This window comes from Acomys minous (genome assembly GCF_964271855.1).
Source record: "Acomys minous genome assembly, chromosome: 1".
Classification (NCBI taxonomy): domain Eukaryota; kingdom Metazoa; phylum Chordata; class Mammalia; order Rodentia; family Muridae; genus Acomys; species Acomys minous.
Genome location: NC_140483.1, coordinates 155588599 through 155608814, shown reverse-complemented (window position 1 = coordinate 155608814; position 20216 = coordinate 155588599). Strand labels below are relative to the sequence as shown.

The 20216-nt window shown below is 50.9% G+C and overlaps 2 protein-coding genes across 14 annotated transcripts in view; one reads left to right on the top strand and one right to left on the bottom strand.

Moving 5' to 3' along the window:
* Positions 1-11627, bottom strand: part of COL27A1 (collagen type XXVII alpha 1 chain) — a 159423-nt gene extending 147796 nt beyond the window's left edge. For 2 of the 5 annotated variants that reach the window (XR_014783404.1, XM_084802623.1), the window contains exons 1-2: positions 11527-11627; positions 1721-1781 (exon numbers count right to left, since the gene is read on the bottom strand). Coding sequence is in view for 1 of the 5 variants with exons in the window: in XM_084802623.1 (XP_084658749.1) it covers positions 1721-1781; positions 11527-11602 (137 nt within the window). In the remaining 4 variants the exon portion in view is untranslated. Of the gene's footprint in view, positions 1-1720; positions 1782-3269; positions 4044-11475 lie in introns of those variants that run through there. The other 3 variants (XM_084802626.1, XM_084802625.1, XM_084802627.1) reach the window with 3 other exon arrangements.
* Positions 11628-12088: 461 nt separating this feature from the next.
* Positions 12089-18699, top strand: KIF12 (kinesin family member 12). 9 transcript variants are annotated; one of them, XM_084780075.1, is made up of 19 exons: positions 12089-12226; positions 12322-12387; positions 12482-12560; positions 12936-13063; positions 13154-13229; positions 13576-13710; positions 13845-13980; positions 14501-14592; positions 14775-14925; positions 15462-15580; positions 15669-15773; positions 16231-16333; positions 16416-16506; positions 16663-16764; positions 17052-17136; positions 17211-17309; positions 17826-17926; positions 18006-18124; positions 18367-18699. In XM_084780075.1, exons 1-19 carry the CDS (start codon positions 12201-12203, stop codon positions 18504-18506), a joined length of 1953 nt encoding a protein of 650 aa, XP_084636201.1. In that variant the 5' UTR covers positions 12089-12200; the 3' UTR covers positions 18507-18699. The 9 variants fall into 9 exon arrangements, with proteins under 9 accessions (XP_084636201.1, XP_084636200.1, XP_084636204.1 ...); XM_084780074.1 differs by having other exon boundaries at positions 12090-12226; positions 14778-14925; positions 17823-17926; XM_084780078.1 differs by having other exon boundaries at positions 12090-12226; positions 16678-16764.
* The last annotated feature ends 1517 nt before the right edge of the window (positions 18700-20216 follow it).

Below are 20216 nucleotides of genomic sequence, written 5' to 3'. Positions count from 1 at the left end.
CCACAGTCCCTGGGCCACCCACCAAGCGCCTGGCACAGTGCTGGCCCATCACTAGCATCCTCCCACCGAGTCTTTCCAACAGGAGGACTTGGTCTCCATGGTGAAGCTGAGGCTCAGAAGGGCAAGTCCCCTGCCCAAGCCACACTGCTGGCCAAAGCCAGTGTTATAGATCATCCCAGTGTACAGTTTTCTTCGAGTCCAGGCCTAAAAATAAGGCACCATCCTATATGTGACAAGGTACCCAACTCTGTGCATGTGACAAGGTATCCTGACTGTGGCAGACAGGTCTCATTCTTGGGTGCTTCTTTCCAGTAAGAAACTTCTGGAAGCCAATGTTAATTCTGCTCCAGGATGGCTGAGTACCCCTGAGCTACTGATTCTCCCCCAGGCTGAAGCTTGCCCCATGTGAAATGAATAGCTTAACTGAGTCCGGCCTTTCTGCTCTTTTCTCACACAGTTTAGACACTTAAGGCAGCTTGGTGGTAGCTGAAGGAGACTAGCTTGTGGGATCACAGCATGTGGCCTAAGGAAGAAGAGGTCAGTTTCCCTTCCTTTAGCCCATTGACCCCCCCAAAGTCCCTGAGCTGGGGAGCTATATGCACTAGGCTGGGACTGAGCAGAAAAACTACCAGTCCTTGGCCAGGCACCTGAGGGAGGAAGGGACACCACAAGCACTCACTGGGCACCCAGCCTGCTGTCTCTGAATTCCCCCCCACCCTTCCCAGCTCTGTGCCCAAGCCTATACCCAAACCCCTGCCCAGTGCCCTGGCCAGCCCAGCTCCTCCCTCATTTGGCTGTGGCTCCAGCACATCGGCCATTTAAGGCTCCACCTCAGCTCTTTAAATTCTATTTTTTCAAACCACATTCTTGAACTTGGCAGATAACGTGGCCTCCCGACAAGAGCCCTATTTACCCAGCGAGCCGTGAATGGGCCCTTTATAACTAGGTTCATTAATATTTCTACCTATTGGCTGGCTCTCCCGTCCTCCCCCTATCCAAACAGATTCTCTACACAGAAAGACTTTTCAAATACTCCTGTTGACTTTCCTGAGCGAGCTAAGCAGGCGTGAGTGCGTGTGAGTGCGTGTGCAGGGGAGGGCATGCGCCTGCCGGGCGCTGCAGGAAGGAAAGAGGCTGCTATTCATAGCTGGGTGGCGGCCTCCCAGCCCAGGTATGTGGCCTCACAAAGGCCCACTGAGCCCAGCCAGCCCCTGTGCCAGAGCTCACAGTGGGGGAGGTGGTCCAGCCCTTCCTGGTCCTGTCGCCTGGCCTGGTGACCCTGAGCAAGTCCCTGTCCATCCAGGGCCAGCTAGTCTCTTGTCAGCATCTTTCAGCTGTGGAGGATTTGGGAGACAAACAGATCCATGGCCCAGAGGACTGCCCTTGTATTTGCATCTTAATAAAAGCCTTGGGTGCTAGGACACAGTCCTAGAGTGCAAGTCTGGAGTCTCAGATTTCAGCAGGCTGAGGAAGGAGGATCAAGAGTTCAAGGCTAGGCTGGTGAGATAGCAAGTCCCATGCTAGACAAAGCTATATAGATAGACCCTGTCTCAAACAGCAACAATGATGACCCAAGGCTAAGGAGATTGCCCAGTCAGTCAGTACACTCTTGCCTTGTAACCACCAGGACTTGAGTTTAATTCCAAGAACCCATGAGAAATAGTAACAACAAAATCTGGGCCTTGTGGCATGCACTGGTAACCCCAACATTGAAAGATACCTGATTCCTCTTTGCCCATCCAGTACAACCAATTTGTAAGCCCTGGATTCAGTGAGAGACTCTGCATTAAACAAACAAACAAACAAGATAAACAGTTGAGGAAGACACCCAGCGTCGACTGCCAGACTCCACATGTTACGTCCCTCTTGCCTCCCACACAAGTGATGGCAGTTGATTCACATGTACACAAACTCCAAGGAACATTCTCACTCTACACCATGTGCCTCACCCCTTCCAAACACTCCAGACAGGCTGTCCTGTGGCCGAAAGCCCATAACAGATCTTAAATGCCATCAACATGACAGCCTCCAGAGCTGTTTTGCTGTCTGTGCAATGAGCACAGACCGGGTCCATGGCTGGGTTTCAGGCAATAATGAACACACTGAAAAGTATATATAGACGCTGGGCGGTGGTGGCGCACGCCTTTAATCCCAGCACCTTCAATAGTGTGGTGACCTCAAAGTAGACCTACGGCACTGGGGGTAGGTCTCCCTGACTTTTGGGGGACATGTAGAGCAGAAGGACTTTGAGGGAAACTGGAGCGATCCCCCCTCTTCCCCCCTCCCGCTCTCATGCGTTGTCACTACTGAGCATGTTCCCGGTGCCAGGCACCTCTAGAGTGCTGACACTGCAATAAAGCTCCTGACAGTTAGGACCTAACACACGCTTCTCTTTCTCTCTATGTGATCATCTCAGAATGTTTATTCTGTGTTAAGCCCTCTCCTGGACCTTGAGAAAACTATGGTCCCTATAACTAAGACTTTGCCTTGCCCCGTTGGTTGCGCTAGACACAAGCAACAAGCAAGTGCGACTGTGAAGTCTAGGGCAGAAGGTGAGGAAAGAGATGGAGACAAGATGTGAGTGTGGGACACAGGGGAGTTTAGAGTGTCATTGCAAAGTGACAAACCTGGTGATAATGAGGCCGTTCTTGTGAGGAGCAGACGGGAAGTCATTTCTCTGGGAAGAGGGAGCGAGTGGCATGTGCCGTGGGGCAGGAAGTGCTCAGTGCTTTGAAAGGAAGCAGTTTGCTGTAGAAGGTATGCAGGGACAGCACAGCAGGGGCAGGAATTTATGTGGTAAGGTGCCCGGGAGAAGAAGGCACCCTGAGAGGCTTAGCCTAGGGTGCCTTTGTTTCTAGACAATCCCAGCCCCACCTCCCCTATGTGTCCGTGAGGGTGCTAGACCCCTGGAAGGGCAGGGGCTGGACTTCCCCATGCAGGCCTATCCAGAAGGGTAAAGAGAAGCAGGGTTTAGCCAGGCATGCACCCTAGACTTCCTAGGAAACTGACTCTTGGGAACTGGACCCTACCAAGCATATGCCTACTATTCTCTGAGCAGCAGTTCAAGTTATTTCTCCCACCCCCGGCCCTTTGCACATGCTATTCCCTTCACCTGAAATGCTTTTCTTTCTTTCTTCTGCTGTCCCAATTTCTCTTCATGTTTTCAGGCCTAACCAAGTGTTGCCCTCCTCTAGGGAGCCTTCCTGGATTCGCTAGCCCTTGTTCTCCCACGGTCTTTGGTATTAGATCTAGCTGCTTGAAGATCTTACCCTGCAATCCCAGAGCATCCTTTCGGTCTCCTCTAGTCTTGGCAAGCTCCACGAAGGCTTTGGAGTTCCTTGAAGCAGTTATTCAACCCACCTATAGATGGGTAAGGCTGGATGGCCTGTCTTTGGCAACCACTCTGTGCTCAGAATGGCATAGTGGATTATTATCATAGGTTTGGGGCCCTGTACATCATATGCATAGAGTTTTGAACTCAAGTCAGCCCAATAGGTACCTCCCATCACCTGCGCCAAGGAAGCTGAGAAGGAGGATACGTTTAGAAAAAGCTTGCAGGACCTCAAGGGCTCTGGAGGCTGGGCCTGTGCACAGTTCTGCTCAGTGCAGCCAGAGATTCACAGTGAGTCCTGCACTTTACAGAAAGGAGGGGAGGGGATCCACCGCCTAGGGAGACAGCAGTCCTGACAGAAGAAAGGACACACTGAAAAACAGACACAGGCTGAGGATGTAGCTCAGCTGGCAGAGTACTTACCCAGCATGCTTGAAGCCCCAGGTTCAATGTCCAGCATCACTTCAAATCAGGCATGATAGGGCAGGTCTGTCATCCCACCATTTGGGACAAAGGGGCAGGAGGGTTGGGAGTTTAATGTCACTTCCCAATACATAGTGAGTTTAAGGTCATTCTGGGGTACGTGAGAAAAGGGGCCAGTGTGACGGTTCAGCGGGTGCTTGCTGCCAAACCAGAAAAGCCAGATTGGATCCCTGAGCCCACAGGGTGGACGGAGAGGACTTGCTCTTGCAAAAGTGTCTATAAGGTAAACTTCGGGTATCCAAGTACAGCCTTGCAATCAGCCTGCTGGGGGAGGGGTGCAGGAAGCAGGGTCAGGACACAAGTTCTGATTCCTGCTCTACCACTTAGACATTGAACAAAGTTACTTAGCGTCTCGGCCTTAGTTTCCCCATTTGGAAAGCGGGGAAAGTCTAATGAATTCAAGGGAAGTAGAAAAAGCTCCCTTAGTCAATGGCTGTGAATTCTCAGCAGAGGTTTTCAGACACAGAGGCACATATGGTGAGCAAGGATGGTCCAGCAAACCTACCATTCAGCATCCTTGCCCAGACGTGTCATCACTCTGAGAGGAAAATTACTGCCAGGGACATTCTTCCTGGCAAGTCTTTGAATTCCCCCACCACCGGGAGAGGCTTATCACTACCAACAAGCAAAGCCTGGCTTCAGAGTGCCACTATTCCCTTTGCCAGACTTCCATTCCTCTGTCAAGCAGCTGGGACTACCAGGGCTTGTTTAGAGCAGTGCCCTCACCCCAGATCCTTGCCTGGTGGGATCCCCCAGGGAGGAGAACAACCAGGGTGCCAACCATGACTCTTCACCTCTGCTTGAGGCTGTTGGTGGTTTCCACACTGCCCCCAGCCAGCCCCACAGCACCTCTGTCAGCTTTCAGTCTGAAAACTGTAGCCGCAGCTGCTTGGTGCCTGCTCCAGAGGGCTTTGTGAGTCCTCCAGCTTACTCCTTTCTATGAGCAATCACAGCAAGTGGGAACATCTGAAAGCAGGCCCTGCGTGGTTCTGGCTTTGCATGCTTGGGGTGGAGTGTGGGAAGAGCTCCGAAAAATGAGCAGCGTCATGAAGGAGAAACTTCCACAGTGTCTGCTTCTTGGCTCCTTCTGTCCAGGATCATGCTGAGCAGTAGAGGGAGCCTTAGACTGTCCCATTTCTGTTCCTAACCGAAAGGACCAAGCCTCTCCTCATATCCACATCAGCAGAGTGCTAGGACTAACCACGGGCACTGACAGATGGGTGCACCTGGATCAAACAGAGCCTGACTCCCTCCCTCTGGAAATTCTAAATTTGCAAAAGGTGATTGGGTTGAGAGGCCAGCTGTCCCCGACAAAGAGAATGTCACCTGTCTCTGGGGACAGCTGAGAGTACTCTGTAGCAGGACGACCTCCAGGATAAATGAGTCCCCAAATGGATGCTTACATTATGAAGTTGAGGGTTTGTGGTTAGTTGGGGAGGAAAGCATGGAGGGGCGATGGGCTCGGAAGGGAAACAGGGCCTCCCTTGCCTCCTTCCAGAACACCCACCGTCCCTGATTCTGGCCCCATGCTAGCTCAGAGGCCATGTCCCTATCCACCATTAGCCCTCCCCACATCAACCCCGTGTGGTTGAGACTGACATAGAGAGTAGATCAGGAGACTGGAACTCCAGGGAAGGCCTCTAGCCTAGCCTGATGGGTGCATTGAGGCTCTCCACAGGAAGGCTTGCAAGGCGTGGCCATCACCAGCCAAGTGGGAGGCAGAGGTCCTGGCCAAAGTGGGACTGGAACACTGGAGGCTGGGACACAGGGTGGGAGCAGGGGACAGGAACAGCCAGCAGGTGACATAGCCAATGATATCATGTCGCGGGCTAGATGGCTTGCAATTTACTCAGATCCACAAGGGAATCAGGGTGGGGCCTTCCCAGGGGGAGCAGTACCAGAGGTAGAGAGGGGACAAGGATGTGGTAGGAGAGTCCCTGGATTGCTCAAATCTGTTCTGTCACACCCTCAAAGAGCCACCTTGAACTTTGAGCGTACATTCTTCCTCTTCTCCTAACCCAGGCCATCAGCCTTCTCAGTTCATAAGCCGAGGTAAAGGCATCCAAAAAGTGAAGATCCCACCCGACAAAGCACCTTTGTGGCCAGCCCCAAGGCCATGCTGGCATGGTGCTCTGCTGCCCTCTAGTGAGGCCTGGAGCTGTGCCCTGTGAGGACAAGCTTCCTTCTGCCTCTACCTCCATCAAGGCAATAGAGACTGGCTCGGAAGGGAAGGCACAGAGTCAGCCCTAGCTGTGGGATGGGCTAGCAGCTAGCAGCACACTCAGTACCAAACCAGTGAGGTGCTTTCATCTTCAACTTTCTAGAATGAAAAAGCACAGGCTGCAAAGGATGGCACTGGTGGGGACATCAGTGGTCGTGATGGGATGCAGTAACTAAGTGACTATGGGACCACTGATGATGAAGGTGTTGGAGGTGATGAATTATGGAGACAGTGCTGATGAAGGTATGAGAATGAAGGGAGAGGCATGGGTGGTGGAAATGATGGCTAATATAAGTCTAAAGCTGCTAGAATGTTCCTGGCCATGCTTTTTGGTGAGTGTGTACTTCCCGTTTGTGTTGGCACAGGCTAAGTGGAGTGGCTGGAAAGTGGAGTATGGATATGTTTAGCATTACTATACATCACCAAGCAGAAACACTAAGCATGATGGTATAGACAACCTCACCTGAAACATGTGAGCATGCGAGTGTCAATATGCACACGTCTGAGGCATCTTAGTTCATTTTTAACTTAAAAGCCAGGTGTCTCGATCTCCACTTTATTCCTTTGGGACACTGAATCTGGAGCTGGGCTGGCTACCAGCCTGCCTCAGCAATCTCAACCCCCTAGCACTGGGGTTACAGGGCAGCATGGCCACCCTCAGATTTTACCTGTGCTGGGGATTTGAACTCATGTCCCCATGCTTGGCATAGCCAGCGCTCTTATTGCTGAGCCATCTCTCCAGCACTGCCTCCAATGTATTTTATGCAAGGAATTTGAGTATCCATGACTATTGGTATGAGAGAGGCCCTGAAAGCAATCTCTGAAGAGACAACTTTACCAATTTATATTGTGTTAATGGAAGAAGGAGTTATTTTAATAATTAAATAGGATGTTAAACAGATCGGGTATAGATAACCTTTATTCAGTTAAGGAGTATCCATTTTATACTTCCTTGTTGCTCAGAATTTTTTTAAAACCACAAATAACATATTTTACAATTGTTTTAAGTATTTTTGGGGATAGTGTTTGATTTTTTTCTTGCAGTGTGTTTTAAGCTACCCTGGTTAATTTTCAAGTGTTGTGCATTTTATATCTCACTGTGTTTGACTGTATGACAATTCCTTGGGATTTTAACATTTGTGTTCATTGGAGATAATGACCTGACATTTTCTTTTCATCTGTCATTTTAAGGATTGGATATCAGGAATTCATCCAATAACAACAACCATAACAACAACAACAATAAAGAGTTTGGAAGTGCTCCCTCTGCCTCCAGCACTGAGTTTGTGCAAGACTGATATTGATGCTTTTTTATGTTTGGATGATTCCTCAGTGAATCTTCCAAAGAGCCAAGAGTCTCCTTTGTTGGGAGGTTTTCCATTACAAATCCACCTTGTTAAACAGATATGCAATCACACAGATATCTACTCATTTCCCCTAACCATTTTACTAATCAAGTGTCTCAACGGATTTGTCTGCCAATGTCTGAGTGGGCCCAAGTTCAGATTATTAGCATAAAGACATTTATAGGAGTGTCTTGATCTTTAATGTCTATAATATTCCTAACAAGGTCCCTTTTTGTTTCTGACACTGGTTGTCTTTGTGTGCCCGCTCCTCTCTCCGCATTAATTAGTTTGGTATTTATACACGTCTCATCCAAAAGACAACTCTTGCCTTTTCATCACAACAGCATCTGAAGCAGAGGAGGAAGTGATTCCAGCCTTGTTATCCTCACTTCCACCTTCTGCAGGAACAAGACACATATGCACCTGCTTACTCATTGTGGTGCTTTGGACACTGTTAATATAAAATTGGGCTCTTCTAAATGGAGTCCAACTGGCAACGTCTAAAAATCCACTTTTTCCTCATTTTCTATGAGGTGGGTGCCCTTGGAGGCCTGAAGAGGGTGTTCAATCCCCCAGAGCTAGAGTTATGGGTAGTTGTGAGCTTCCTGATATAGGTGCTGAGAACTGAACTTTGGTCCTCTGTGAGAGCAAGGACTTGATTTTAACTGCTCACTCCTCTCTCCAGCCCCCTCATTATGATTAACTTTTATTTATTCACTTTATATCTCTATCGTAGCCTCCACCCTACTTCTCTCTTCCCCCATCCCTACTCTCCTACTCCTCAGAAAAGGGGAGCTCTTCCCCCCTCCCCACTAATCCCAGCTCATCAAGTCACATGAGGACTGAGCATATCCTCTTTCTCTGTGGCCAGGCAAGGCAACCCCACCAGGGGGAAGTGATCAAAAAGCATCCAAGAGAGTCCATGTTAGAGACAGCCACTGCTCCCTTGCTAGGAGACTCACAGGAGGCCTGAGCTGCCCATGGGCCACATCTGTGTAGTGGGCCTTGGTCTGGTCCATGAATGATCCTTGGTTGGTGTTTTTTTTTTTAAAGACAACTTTGTTGTCTTTAAAGTTGGCATTTTGTGCTGTGTGTCAGTTTTGCATTCCACTGGTCTCTGCTCTTAGCTGTGCGCTTTCCTTCTTCCTTTTTCTTGGTTGACCATGCTGTCCTTCCCGCTTCCTGAGATGGAAACAAGGAGCACTGGTTTGTATGTTCTCCAACCTTTTGCATTTATTTATTTATTTATTTATTTATTTGTGTGTGCGTGTTTGTGTGGTGGTGATGTATGTGGTAGTGTGTTTGGGGGGGGGAGTCAGAGGACAGCTTGTAAGAATCTATTCTGGTCTTCTACCAGATGGGTCCCAAGAATCAAACTCAGATCTTTAGTCTTAGCCTCAAGTACCTTTGCTCACCAAGCCATCTTACTGGCTCAGATGACTTATCTAAACAGTTTTTTAAACCATACTCTATGTGTAATAATATAACATACACATTAAGTAACACTATGATAATATGATTTGATACAGTTTTAAACTTTTTTTTTCTTTCCTTTTTGGAGATAGGGTCTCATTACGCAGCCCTGGCTGGCCTGGAACTTGCTATGTAGATCAGGTTGGTCTTAAACTCACAGAGATCTCCCTGCTTCTGCCTCCTGAGTGCTGGGATTAAAGGATATGTCACCATGCCTAGCTTGGTATTATTTTAATCAAAAGGGGGATAAGAGTTTTCAGGTAAAAAAAATTCTTCTTCAAAACATTATTTTTTAAAAAATCACTTTTTATAAATGTGTCAAAGTGACAAAAGTAGTTGGTGACTTGCGTGTCTCATTCCCAATTCACAAACGGTCAATGGAATTTTAAAAAGATATTAATCTTCACAGTTCTGACCTCAGAGAAATAGCATAGGTTGAATTCTTCTGGCTGCAAAGATAGTTCTTGCTATTTCAAGACACGGGAAGTTGAATTCACAGGTGCACCCCCAAAACAGAGCAAAAATCATGATGGAGCTAAAACTAGAAAAAATAGCTTTATGTGCTTTTTCATGATTGATATTTAATCCCCTGATTTAGCTATGTTTCTCAATACTGTGACAAAACAATTTGCGGAAGCAACTTAAAGAAGGGTTTATTTTGGCTCACGGTTTGGGAGACACACAGGCCATCATAATGGGAAAGTTGTGGCAAAGGAAATGAGATATGCTGTCAAATTATATCCTCAGTCAGGAGGTGCAGACTGGTAGATGCTGGAGCTCGGCTTGCTTCCTCCTTCTTATTCAACCCAGCACCGTAGCCCATAGAATTGTGCCACCAACAGATAAGGTGGGAAGGCCTTACTGTGGGTAGTACATTCCCAGTGGTGGCACAGACACATGCTTTTCTAAGAGAAATGCTCTTGCTTTTTGGCTATTTGCCTTTGAGTCTTTCTGGCAAGCTCATCTACTCTATTAATGAGTGCATCTACCCTGCCACTTATGCTGCTGCTGCTGCTGCTGCTATTGTTGATACTATTCTTCCCTGGTATCCAAACCCAACTTCTTCATACTTCCAAAATGGTCTGAAAACCAGTGACCAGGCCTACAGTGACATATTGGGACTACTGAGGCTTCCTGCCTTGTAGACAGAACATCTACCAGGTCTCAGTCTTTCCTGTGTGAAGACAGAGATTGCTGGAGTACACAGACTGTGTCTTCTAAGCCAATCTAATAAATCCTTCATATTATGTGTGTGTGTGTGTGTGTGTGTGTGTATGTGTGTGTTCTTTACTGTGTGTCAGCTCTGCATTTCATTGGTCCTGCTCTTAGCTGCGCAATTTCTATTTCTTGGCTGACTATACTGTCCTCTAGCTTCCTTAGAAGAAAACAATGATCTTTAGTTAAGTAGACCTTTAATCCCAGCACCCTGGAGTCAGAGGCAGGCAGATCTCTGTAAGTTTAAGGCCAGCCTGATTTACATGGTAACTAGGGCTACATAATGAGACCCTGTCTCCAAAACAAAGTCTGAGACTATATCAAATTATATTATTATAGTGTTATTTAATATGTATGTTATATTTCTATACATAAAGTATGGTAAAAACTGTAGATAAATTATCTGAGCCATACACATATATATGTATTTAGTGTGTATTTCATTTCTGTTCCCTGGAGAATCCTGACACTTACACCATCTATGACAGTGCATTTGTATATTTCTCCTCTATGTTGGAAGCTTAAGAAGCTGGTTTTAATATCGGCAAAAAAAAAAAGTTGCATCAGAGTCAGCAACAGCCTTGCACAATGTGAGGGCAAGCAGACAAAAAGCAAAGTTTCCTTCTCCTGTGTCCTATTCTCTGGGCTGCCACCAGAAGGTGTTACCCATACTTAGGGAGTGTCTTGCCACCTCACATAATCCCTTAGACAATTCCAGAACCAGTTAAGTTGACACCAAGATTAACCTCATGGATTCCAGGATAGCCTTGAACTTGTTATGTAGCTAAGGCTGACCTTGAACTTCTGATGCCTGCCTCACCCTCCTGAGTGTGGTACTGCAGGCATGTGCCTAGCTGTTGTAGTATTAGGGGTTGAATTTAGGGTTTCACTCATGCTAGGCACTCTGCCAAGTGAACTAGATCTGCCCTTCTTCTTAGTGGAAGGCAAAAGTGACACCTGATTGTCCTCTGTCATGCGTGCTCGCACATGCACAGAGACAGAGAGACAGGAACAGAAAGAGATGGGTAGAGAGAACACAGGCACTGTACTCTCTCCTCTTACATACTCCATCTACTTGACTCTCTTCAAGGTCTGATTCATCACTTTCACCATCAATCCAGAGTAGAAATCCAAGACTTAAGAGCGTCCATGACACACACTGCCCATGATGCCTTCTATGTACTCTTATGTTCCTCCTGCTGACTCAGCAGCAATGGCAACCTGGCTGTCAGTTCCTTGGTTGTGACCCTCAGTGGCTTTCTAGTTCTCTGAGGAGTCCAGGCAGTGTACTCCTTCACCTGCCCCATCGCTGCACCTCATCCCTGCCTTCCTGAATTGGAAGTTCCTCACCTGCCCCCTCACTTCTTGCACTAACAAGCCTCTGTGCTACCCCACAGACTCCATACCCTTGGTTGTTTCAGCCTGTCTTCTCAGCAGCAATGGGCAGGTCTACATACCACCGATCAGGCCTAGGGTCATCCTGGAGACTAGCAAAGAAGAGGAGTGGTCCAGCCTGAGTCCACTCACAGACATCTCTGCTGCTGTTGCTGCTTCGGTAAGCCAGACCAATGGAGTTAAACACCATGCTGCCTTTGGATTCCACTTGGCTAGGCAGAAGCAGGTGTATCAATGTTTAACCAGATGCTGGGAGGCTGATGTCAGCTCAGCCCAGAGGCCAGCCAGCCAGCCAGCCAGCCAGCCAGCCAAGTTTTCCGTAGTCCTCTACACCCTGAGCTCTGTGCTGAGGAAAGGCTGAGATATTGAGAGAGGGAGGGTGTGGCCTTGGCTGAGCCTTTCCCTGAATTGTGTCACTGTGACAAAGAAAGATGGTCTAGGCGGTCCTTTAGATGCCTCCAGAGTAGACTGGCCAAAAGCTAGGGAACCTTAGACACCAGAATCCCCTCCCCACACCCCCCCACACCCCAGCTAGAATGCCCTGGCATGGGACTTTCCCCACCTCACGGGTGGCATGGGTAAATCTTTAACTTGCTAGCTCTGGGCAGGCTGGAGTCTTTCTGGATGACTGGCTGTGGGGGACTGGAGAGGGGGGTGTAAGGTGTGTCTGGGCCGTCTGGCTGTGGTGAGAGGGAGGCATACTAGAGAGAGAAAGGAATCGTGCATAGTACAAGGCATGGAGGAGCGTGGCTCTCCTGACGGGTAAGCACAATTTGTGTCAGTCATGGATCCCTTGAAGTGCACCCGGAGGACAGCGACTAAAGGCAGGGACTAGGGTAACTCTCTTGTGGCCACAGAGACCCAGCGTGGAGCCTGGAGCAGGGACCAGAAGGACCAGAAACTCCTATTCAAGTGGTTCTCAGGTAAGTATGGAACAGGGACGGCTAGGAGGCGCCTGGGCCGAAAGGGACCAAAAGCACAATCTGGATAGGCCTTCTGATCTCTCTTGGATGCCAGGGTGCGTCCCATGAGCACTGCAGAGCTGCGTAGAGGGGAGCAGAGTGCACTGCACTGCTCAGGAACCCGAACTCTGCAGGTGAGAAGCCTTCCCAACCTCTGCAAAGGGACCTGTGGATGGGGACCCCTGGAACACCTTTGCCTTAGGACCCCTCTCTCTGCAGATTGCCCCTCCCCCCACAGAATGCAGATAGTCTCTGCCTTCCCAAGATGGCCTCTCCTTCCCCAGAATGCCCCACTCCTAGATACTCTGCGTGTTCCAGAGTGCCCACCTCTCCAAATGCTTCATCCCTACACTGTGTTTCCCTCATCCCAGAGGGTTCCTCCCCTCCAAGATGCCAGTCCACTCCATTGACCGTTCCTTCAGCGTGTCCCGCCCTCCTGAAAAGGGCCCTTCCCCATGGGGTGCTGGATCCTGCACAGTGCACCGCCCCTACGCCATCCTCCTCCCCAGGTGAGCCCCCCGGGTGGAGGACCCGACGTGGCGTTCCGCTTTGGCGCTGTACTGGACGGGGCGTGCACACAGGAAGATGTGTTCAGGGCATGCGGCATGAAGCGCCTGGGAGAGCTAGCGCTGCGTGGGTGAGTGAGGCGTGGATTGCATGGGGTGTGGGTCTCAGTACTATCCGGATCCCCGCCTCCAGGGCCCAGCCACACCCTTGCCATCCACAGCTTCTCCTGCACGGTCTTCACTTTTGGCCAGACTGGCTCGGGGAAGACTTACACTCTGACAGGACCTCCTCCTCAGGTGGGCAGCAGGGTTGAGCTCTGGCCCAGGTTAGGGTTGTGGGTGGTACTCCGGAGTGGAAAGGGCGAGACCAAGGCTGTTCCACCCTGTTGGCTCAGGACCTAGTATCTGAGAAAAGGAAGGCGGGGACTTGAGTTTGGAGCGCGTTTGTAGTCTAATTTGGGCAACTACTTGCTTTCAGTTGGTCTGTGGGGTGATACTGATGAACTACGGAGATATTTCAATGAGATGGTGTCAGGGAGCGCGGCACGGCTTCTAGCACAGTTAGCACTCTGCAGAGAGGGTGGCTCTTACTATGCTGCTGCTGCTGCTGCTGAGCTGCAACCACAACTGTCTTTGTCCCCAGGGGGAAGGGGTGCCTGTGCCACCCAGCCTGGCTGGCATCATGCAAAGGACCTTCACCTGGCTCTTAGACCGAGTGCAGCACCTGGGTACACCTGTCACCCTCCGAGCCTCCTACCTGGAGATCTACAATGAGCAGGTAAGCGAATGGCAGTCCATCAGGCAGGAAGGTAAGTTGTTCCAAGGACCAAGGATGCTAAGAAGCAGAAGGAGACGGGTTACCATTGTCAAAGGGATATGGATGGAGCCTGCTTCTCTTCCCTCTGCTCCCAGGTTCTGGACTTGCTGAGCCTGGGCTCTCCGAGGCCTCTGCCTGTTAGGTGGAGCAAGGCTCGAGGCTTCTATGTGGAGCAGCTTCGGGTGGTGGAGTTTGGCACTCTACAGACCCTGATGGAGCTCCTGCAGATGGGTAGGCTACCCCATGGGAGCTTTGGGAGGCAGGATTCTACTGCTCTCTCTGAGGCTCCCTGGGGACCTGACCGAGGCTTCTGGAATGGGGGCTTCAGAAAGGGACAGCAAAGCAGCAACTCACTCAGTTGCCCACACTCAGGTTGCCTTGCCTTCCAGATTTCCTGCCCACGTCCTCTCGCTCACTCCTCTTGCTTTCTGACCTTCCACCCTTGCAGGCCCTAAGAGCGATGGTCATACCTCTTAGCCTAACTTATCTATAAGCTCCTACCATTCCAGCCTTAGGTGCCTCATTTGAGCATTTGCTTAGAACCCACCTCTTGCAGGCACTGGGGATACTGGCTCTGGCCCCAGCATTACACTTCTCTGCTGATCTCTCTCTTCAGACAAAAGCTGGTGCCCCTCACTCCTTAAGGTGGTCCATTGTGCTTCTGTCCCCATACCTCTCTTGACAGTCTTCTTCCTGGGGAATGGCCCTTTCCTCCTAGCGGCTACAGCTCCTCATGTCTCTCCTTCCTCAGGTCTCAGCCGTCGCCGGAGCTCCTCACATACCTTGAACCGGGCATCCAGCAGAAGCCACGCCTTGCTCACACTCTATGTCAGCCGCCCAACTGTGAGTGTGCAGCCTGGGAGAGGGCTGGCTCAGGGATACCCATCAAGGCTCTGTCTTTGCACGTAGAAACCAACTTGGATCTTCTGGGTGTATGGGGGAAACTTTTGACCTTGAGACATTGTGACTTTGATGGGGGACGGTCCTCTCCAAGTTCCCATCAAGTGCTGGTTCACTCACCTCAGCAGGTACCCTCTGTAGACCCTGGGGAGCCCCCTGTTGGAGGAAAGCTGTGCTTCGTGGACCTGGCAGGCAGTGAGAAGGTGACAGCCACGGGATCCCGGGGGCAGCTGATGCTTGAGGCCAACAGTATTAACCGCAGCCTACTGTCATTGGGTAAGACCCGGGGACTTACTGATCTGGCTTCTGGATCCCTTCTCTGCTCTGGATCCATTGCTGTACTAGGGAGACCACAGGACTTGTGGCTACAGATGAGGGTTGAGGTTCTGAGATCAGGTCTGACACTGACTTTCCTCTTCTGCTAGAGGGCTGTCAGTCTGTACATTCTAATTTCCACCACACTACACATGTCCCCCGTATGCTTGGAAGACAAGGCACAGTACAGGGAAAGGAATAGGTCTGTGTACCCAGCTGCATGGCTGGCCCTAGTTCCCTAGGCTTCAATACTTGCCTATGGTGTGGTAACTGCTGCATTTTAGTCAGTTATCTGTCAGAAATCTCTTGAATCTCTGTTGAGCATTGGGAAGTGGGTAAACAGTACATCTATGCCTTCAGAGAGCCCAGTCGGTGCGAAATCGGTGAGATGGGACTAGTGTGTCATCAGCCTGGCTGAGCCTCCTGCACTGCGACAGCCCAGCCAGGCCACTTTGGTCACACAGTGCAATCTCTTTGGGCCTTGCTCTTCTCACCAGGCCACTGCATCTCCCTGCTGTTGGACCCACAGAGGAAGCACAGCCATATTCCCTTCCGGGACAGCAAGCTCACCAAGTTGTTGGCCGACTCACTTGGGGGTCATGGGGTCACACTCATGGTATCTGATAGATTGGGGAGCTGGTAGAGGGGTTGGGCCCTAGGGAAGGGTTTTTTCCAGATAAGCACTCAGCGGCTGGCCTGTCTAGGTCGCCTGCGTGTCCCCTTCAGCTCAGTGCCTTCCTGAGACTCTCAGCACTCTGCGATATGCAAGTCGAGCTCAGAGGGTCACCACCCGGCCACAGGGTCCCAAGGTGAGCAGGTAACAGCCAGAACCCCAGTTATCTTCCTGGGTGAAATTCTAGGACTGGATCAGAGTTGAGATTTGGGTTGGAATGCTGGGAATGATGTCATGGTGATGTCAGGGTCATAGCCAAGGGTCTATGTCACAGTTAGAGAGTCTGGGCAGGCCTAAGGCTGGAGACTGAGTGTCTGTAATCAAGATCTACCCAGGACCTCAGCTGGTTAGGCCTAATGTGGTGTCTGATATGTGGTCAATTTGAGGATCCCAATCTAAGCCAAGACTCGGGCAGAACTGAGTTTAGCCTTGGAATCATGTCTAGTTCTGACTGAGTCCCTTCAGGATGATGCAGTGTGGACGAGGTGCAACCTGGGCCAGCATGCAAAGCTCCACAGAACCTCACACTGGGAATCCCTTGTGCTGTGCACAGCCTATATAATCCACATGACCCTGGTTTCCTTCCTCCGTAGTCCCCTGGAGCAAAGCCGCCCCAGCAAGTAGAGGCTGAGCTGCTGCAGCTTCAAGAGGAGAATCGTCACCTACGGCTCCAGCTGGATCAAGTGCACACCAAGGGTATGAGCTTCCTGGGGGCCGGGAGGAGACGTGGATAGAATCTGGGTCGCTTCGAGCCTAGCAATGTCCTCCTTTCCTGCAGCACAAGGTGCCCATGGGGCCCGGGAGGCCTGGGCCCAGCGGAACCTCTATGGGATGCTGCAGGAGTTTATGCTGGAGAACGAAAGGTTCAGGTAGAGCATGGTGGGGCTAGCACTGGGACTCTGTTCACCCCACCCCCTTCCTGCTCATCCACTTTGGCCAAGATGCCACCTACCCATTTTTGGTTCTCTGCTCCCCTTGGTTCCCACCTTCCTCATGGTGCTGGCTCTGCCTCCCATCACCCAGAGCCTACTCCCCACTAGGAAGGAAGTGAGACAGCTGCGGAGTAGCAGGGACCTGGCCCAGGCTGAGCAGCATGTCCTGGCCCAGCAGGTCCATAGACTGGAGAGGTGAGTGCAGCCACATGGAAGGCCTGGCATGTGAAAGCCAGCACAGAGAGCTTTGAGAGTAAGAGTCAGGCCTCTGAGGCTGATCAGTAGCTTTGGCTTCTGACTCTGCCACCTCCTGGCTGAATGTGTCACCCTGGGGTAGTCATTGGACCACTAACTGTTGGGACCCTCTTCTGGTTAACGGGGTCTTGGCTTGGCTGCCTTACAGGGTTGTTCATAGAAGGGATGAGTTCGTAGAGAGATGTCTGGTTTGGGGACTGAAAGTTTAGACTCCACTCTTTTTCCAGGCACCTCCTTTCTGCACGTTCCCTTCCCCAGCAGCCCTCTGCCCCCATGTGCCCCTTCTCAACGGTTCCGGCTGCCCCCTGCCATGTGAGTCTCAGTACCCAACCTGGGTTGTGGGGGACAAGCCAGAATGCCATAGTCACTGATACGGCCTCTTGCAGGCACTGCCACCCCTCTGCTCCTGCTATCACCTCTGTCCTTTGTGCCGAGTATCCCTGGCCCACTGGGCTTGCCCACAGAGAGAGTGCCATGTGCCACAGGTAAGAAAAGTCAAGGTGAGCCTGGTGACATTAATCTGGAGCTCAGTGGTCCCAGTTGTTTCACGGCTTCTGGACAGGGGCACAGGAGTGAAGGACGGGTGCTGGGTTCCTCTCTGTGTCCAGGGTGTGGAATGTCTGCTTGTCTGGCCTCCAGCCCCACCATCTTTTAGGAGTTTACTTTCTCTCACTCATTTATCATCTCATTCACACATTTCTGCATTTACTTCTTCACCCATTCACCCATTCCTTCTGGAAACTTCTTTAAACCAGCCTGAGCTTTGGGCCTGCCTCTGTTTTACTCTCTTCCTTCAAAGAGCTCTCGATCCCTGGAGAAGACATTACAAGAACCACCTGTCACCCACAGAGGGAAATGAGAGATCCACATCTGTATAGTGGCGTGGCGTGCTGTCCTTGGCAACCTGTGCAATGGGCGTGGCTAGGGTCAGCATTGAGGAAGTGGTACCCAGACATGAAAGTCTGAGAGGTCACCAGTATGGCCTTTGATCTTTTCAGCAGGGGCTGGAGCCCGAGGCACCAGGTCACATATCTCTGTCTGCACGGCCCCCACCTTGGGCACCTTCACCAATCCCAGGCTCTGCCAAGCCCCCACGAGAGAGGTGGGCCAAGCCTGGGGTCCTGGAGTGGGAGGGGGGAGGCTTGGAGTCACTAGGCTCATTCTTTCTCCATGTCACCCAGGAACCATAGTGACTGGACCCAGACTCAACTCCTGGCAGAGATGCTGACAGGAGAGGAGACAGTACCCTCTGCACCGCCCTTGCCCTCAGGGTCCTCGAACATGCCACCCATGCTAAGAGGTGAAGTTTGAGAATTAGTGTTTTGTAAGCCTTGGGTTTCCATCTTGAAACAGGGAAGGGTGGGGTGGGATTTCTAAGGATTTTTTCATTCCCAGTCTTCCAGTCTCATGGTAGAATCCTCCTCTTTAGTCCTGACCTCTGCTGGAGCCTGGGAACTTGGGGAGAAGGTACTCGAGGCTTCCATGGAAGATCCTGGGCCTTAGTAGGCCTGGGATGTGGCTTTGAGTCTCATTGCTCCGTAGGAGGATCTGGGATCCCGAACCTGGCCCAGAGGCTGGAGGCTCTGACAAACCAGATGGGCAGCTCCCTGAACCTTGGCCAGAGGCAGCCACAGCCCAGTGAGGACACAAAGAGCCCTGGCCAAGCCCTCGCTCCTCATTAAAGACTGCCAGAGTGGCTCTACCCACTAGGCCTCCATCTCTGAGTCTGTGAATGAAAAAGAAATGTTGCTTGGCTGAGTTAGGGACTCCAGAGGGGTTACAGGGACTCCCGTCCCAGACCTTGAACCTGAGAGTGGGTCCAGAGATGCTGGCCGTGGGTGGGAAAATCTAAATAAAGTGAGACATCAGCTCTAATCTAGTGTGCATGAGCTCTGGGTTACCATGTAGGTGGCAGCATGGTCCATGAGGGGGGATCCATGAGGAGTGGGGGGCCTAGGGAAGGTAGCAGGGCTGAGAGGCAAAAGCCCAAAGGCCTCAGGGTGCTGGAGCTGCATCCAGAGTTTGGGCTGTGACAAAGGCATAGAGGAGCCATGGAAGGCTGTTGAGATCTCAGCCTAGGCTTGTGTCACAGTCATGCTGGCCCTATGGGTGGTAGAAACTGGTGGAGACTGGCAGAGAGAGGAGGAGACACCTTGGCTTGCAGTACTTAAGCCTGGCATCCAGTTGGGCTCCCTCTGAGACTTCAAACCCTGGGACTGCCCAGGGCTCCGAGCAGACAAGCCTCAGCCACAGGCTCTTGGGAACCTTAGGGAGGAGCAGGCCAAGTTAGTTAGGGAGCTCCACGGAGCATCTGGAAGCCTGGGTCTGTGGGAAGGCTGCTGGACTGACTTGGAGACCTCATGTGTCTGAATGGGGTGACCCAGCTGTGGACACCAGGACCAGTTTCCCCGCCAAACTCCCTGGAGCAAGACTAAACAAAAATGCTCTGTGCTCTCTCACCCAGCATTCTAGAAAAGAAAGCCCAAATGTCTCCAAAGCATGTTCCTTTCAGGGACTAAGGCCAAAGAGATAAAACCAGGGTGTCTCACAGTCCCTCTAAGTGTGCTGTGTGTCTTAGGCTTTTCTGTGTTTCTCCAGGACTCCTGAGTCTGCGTAGGGAAGGTTCTGGAAGCTAGGGCTAACTACTTCAGCTCAGGCTGCAATGCCAAGGGGACAGATCTTAAGAGGTGTGACTTGAGACATGATGGGGTATTCAGCGGAGGCCAGGGTGTCCCCAGAAGGTTAGGGTCCAAGCGGAGACCAGAGAGACAGGTGATGGCCAGATACAGGCAGGCAGAGCAGGCTTGGCCACACAGGTTCCAAACACTTGTTACTTACCCACAAGTGCTCCTGGGCAGCTAAAATGGACACAAGAGTGATTGTGTCCCTTTACATGACCTTTACGGAGATGAAATTGCCAGACATCTGTAAAGAATGTCACAAGAGGGCAGTGCTTCTTCTGTCAAGAGTTTTGTCAAAAGGAACTTACAGTCACATGACAGTTTGACAGAACTAATAGCCCTGACAGCAGAGATGGCTCAGCGGGCAAAGTGCTTGCTTTGCAAACATAAGGACCTGACTTCAATCTGTAGCACACACATACAAATCAAGGTGGGAGGCTGGTGAAACAGTTCAGCAGGTAAAGGCACTGACTGCCAAGCCTGCTGACAGGAGTCAAATCCCCAGTGGAAAGAGAACTGTCTTCAAGTGTCCTCTGACCTTCACTTGAGTGATACAGCACACACACACACACACACACACACACACACACACACACACACACACACACAGTGTAATAATTTCTAAAAATAGAGATGTAGTGGCACATGCTCAGAATCCCAGCACTGAGGCGGTGAAGACAGGAGAATCCCCAGCACACACACTCCCTCTCT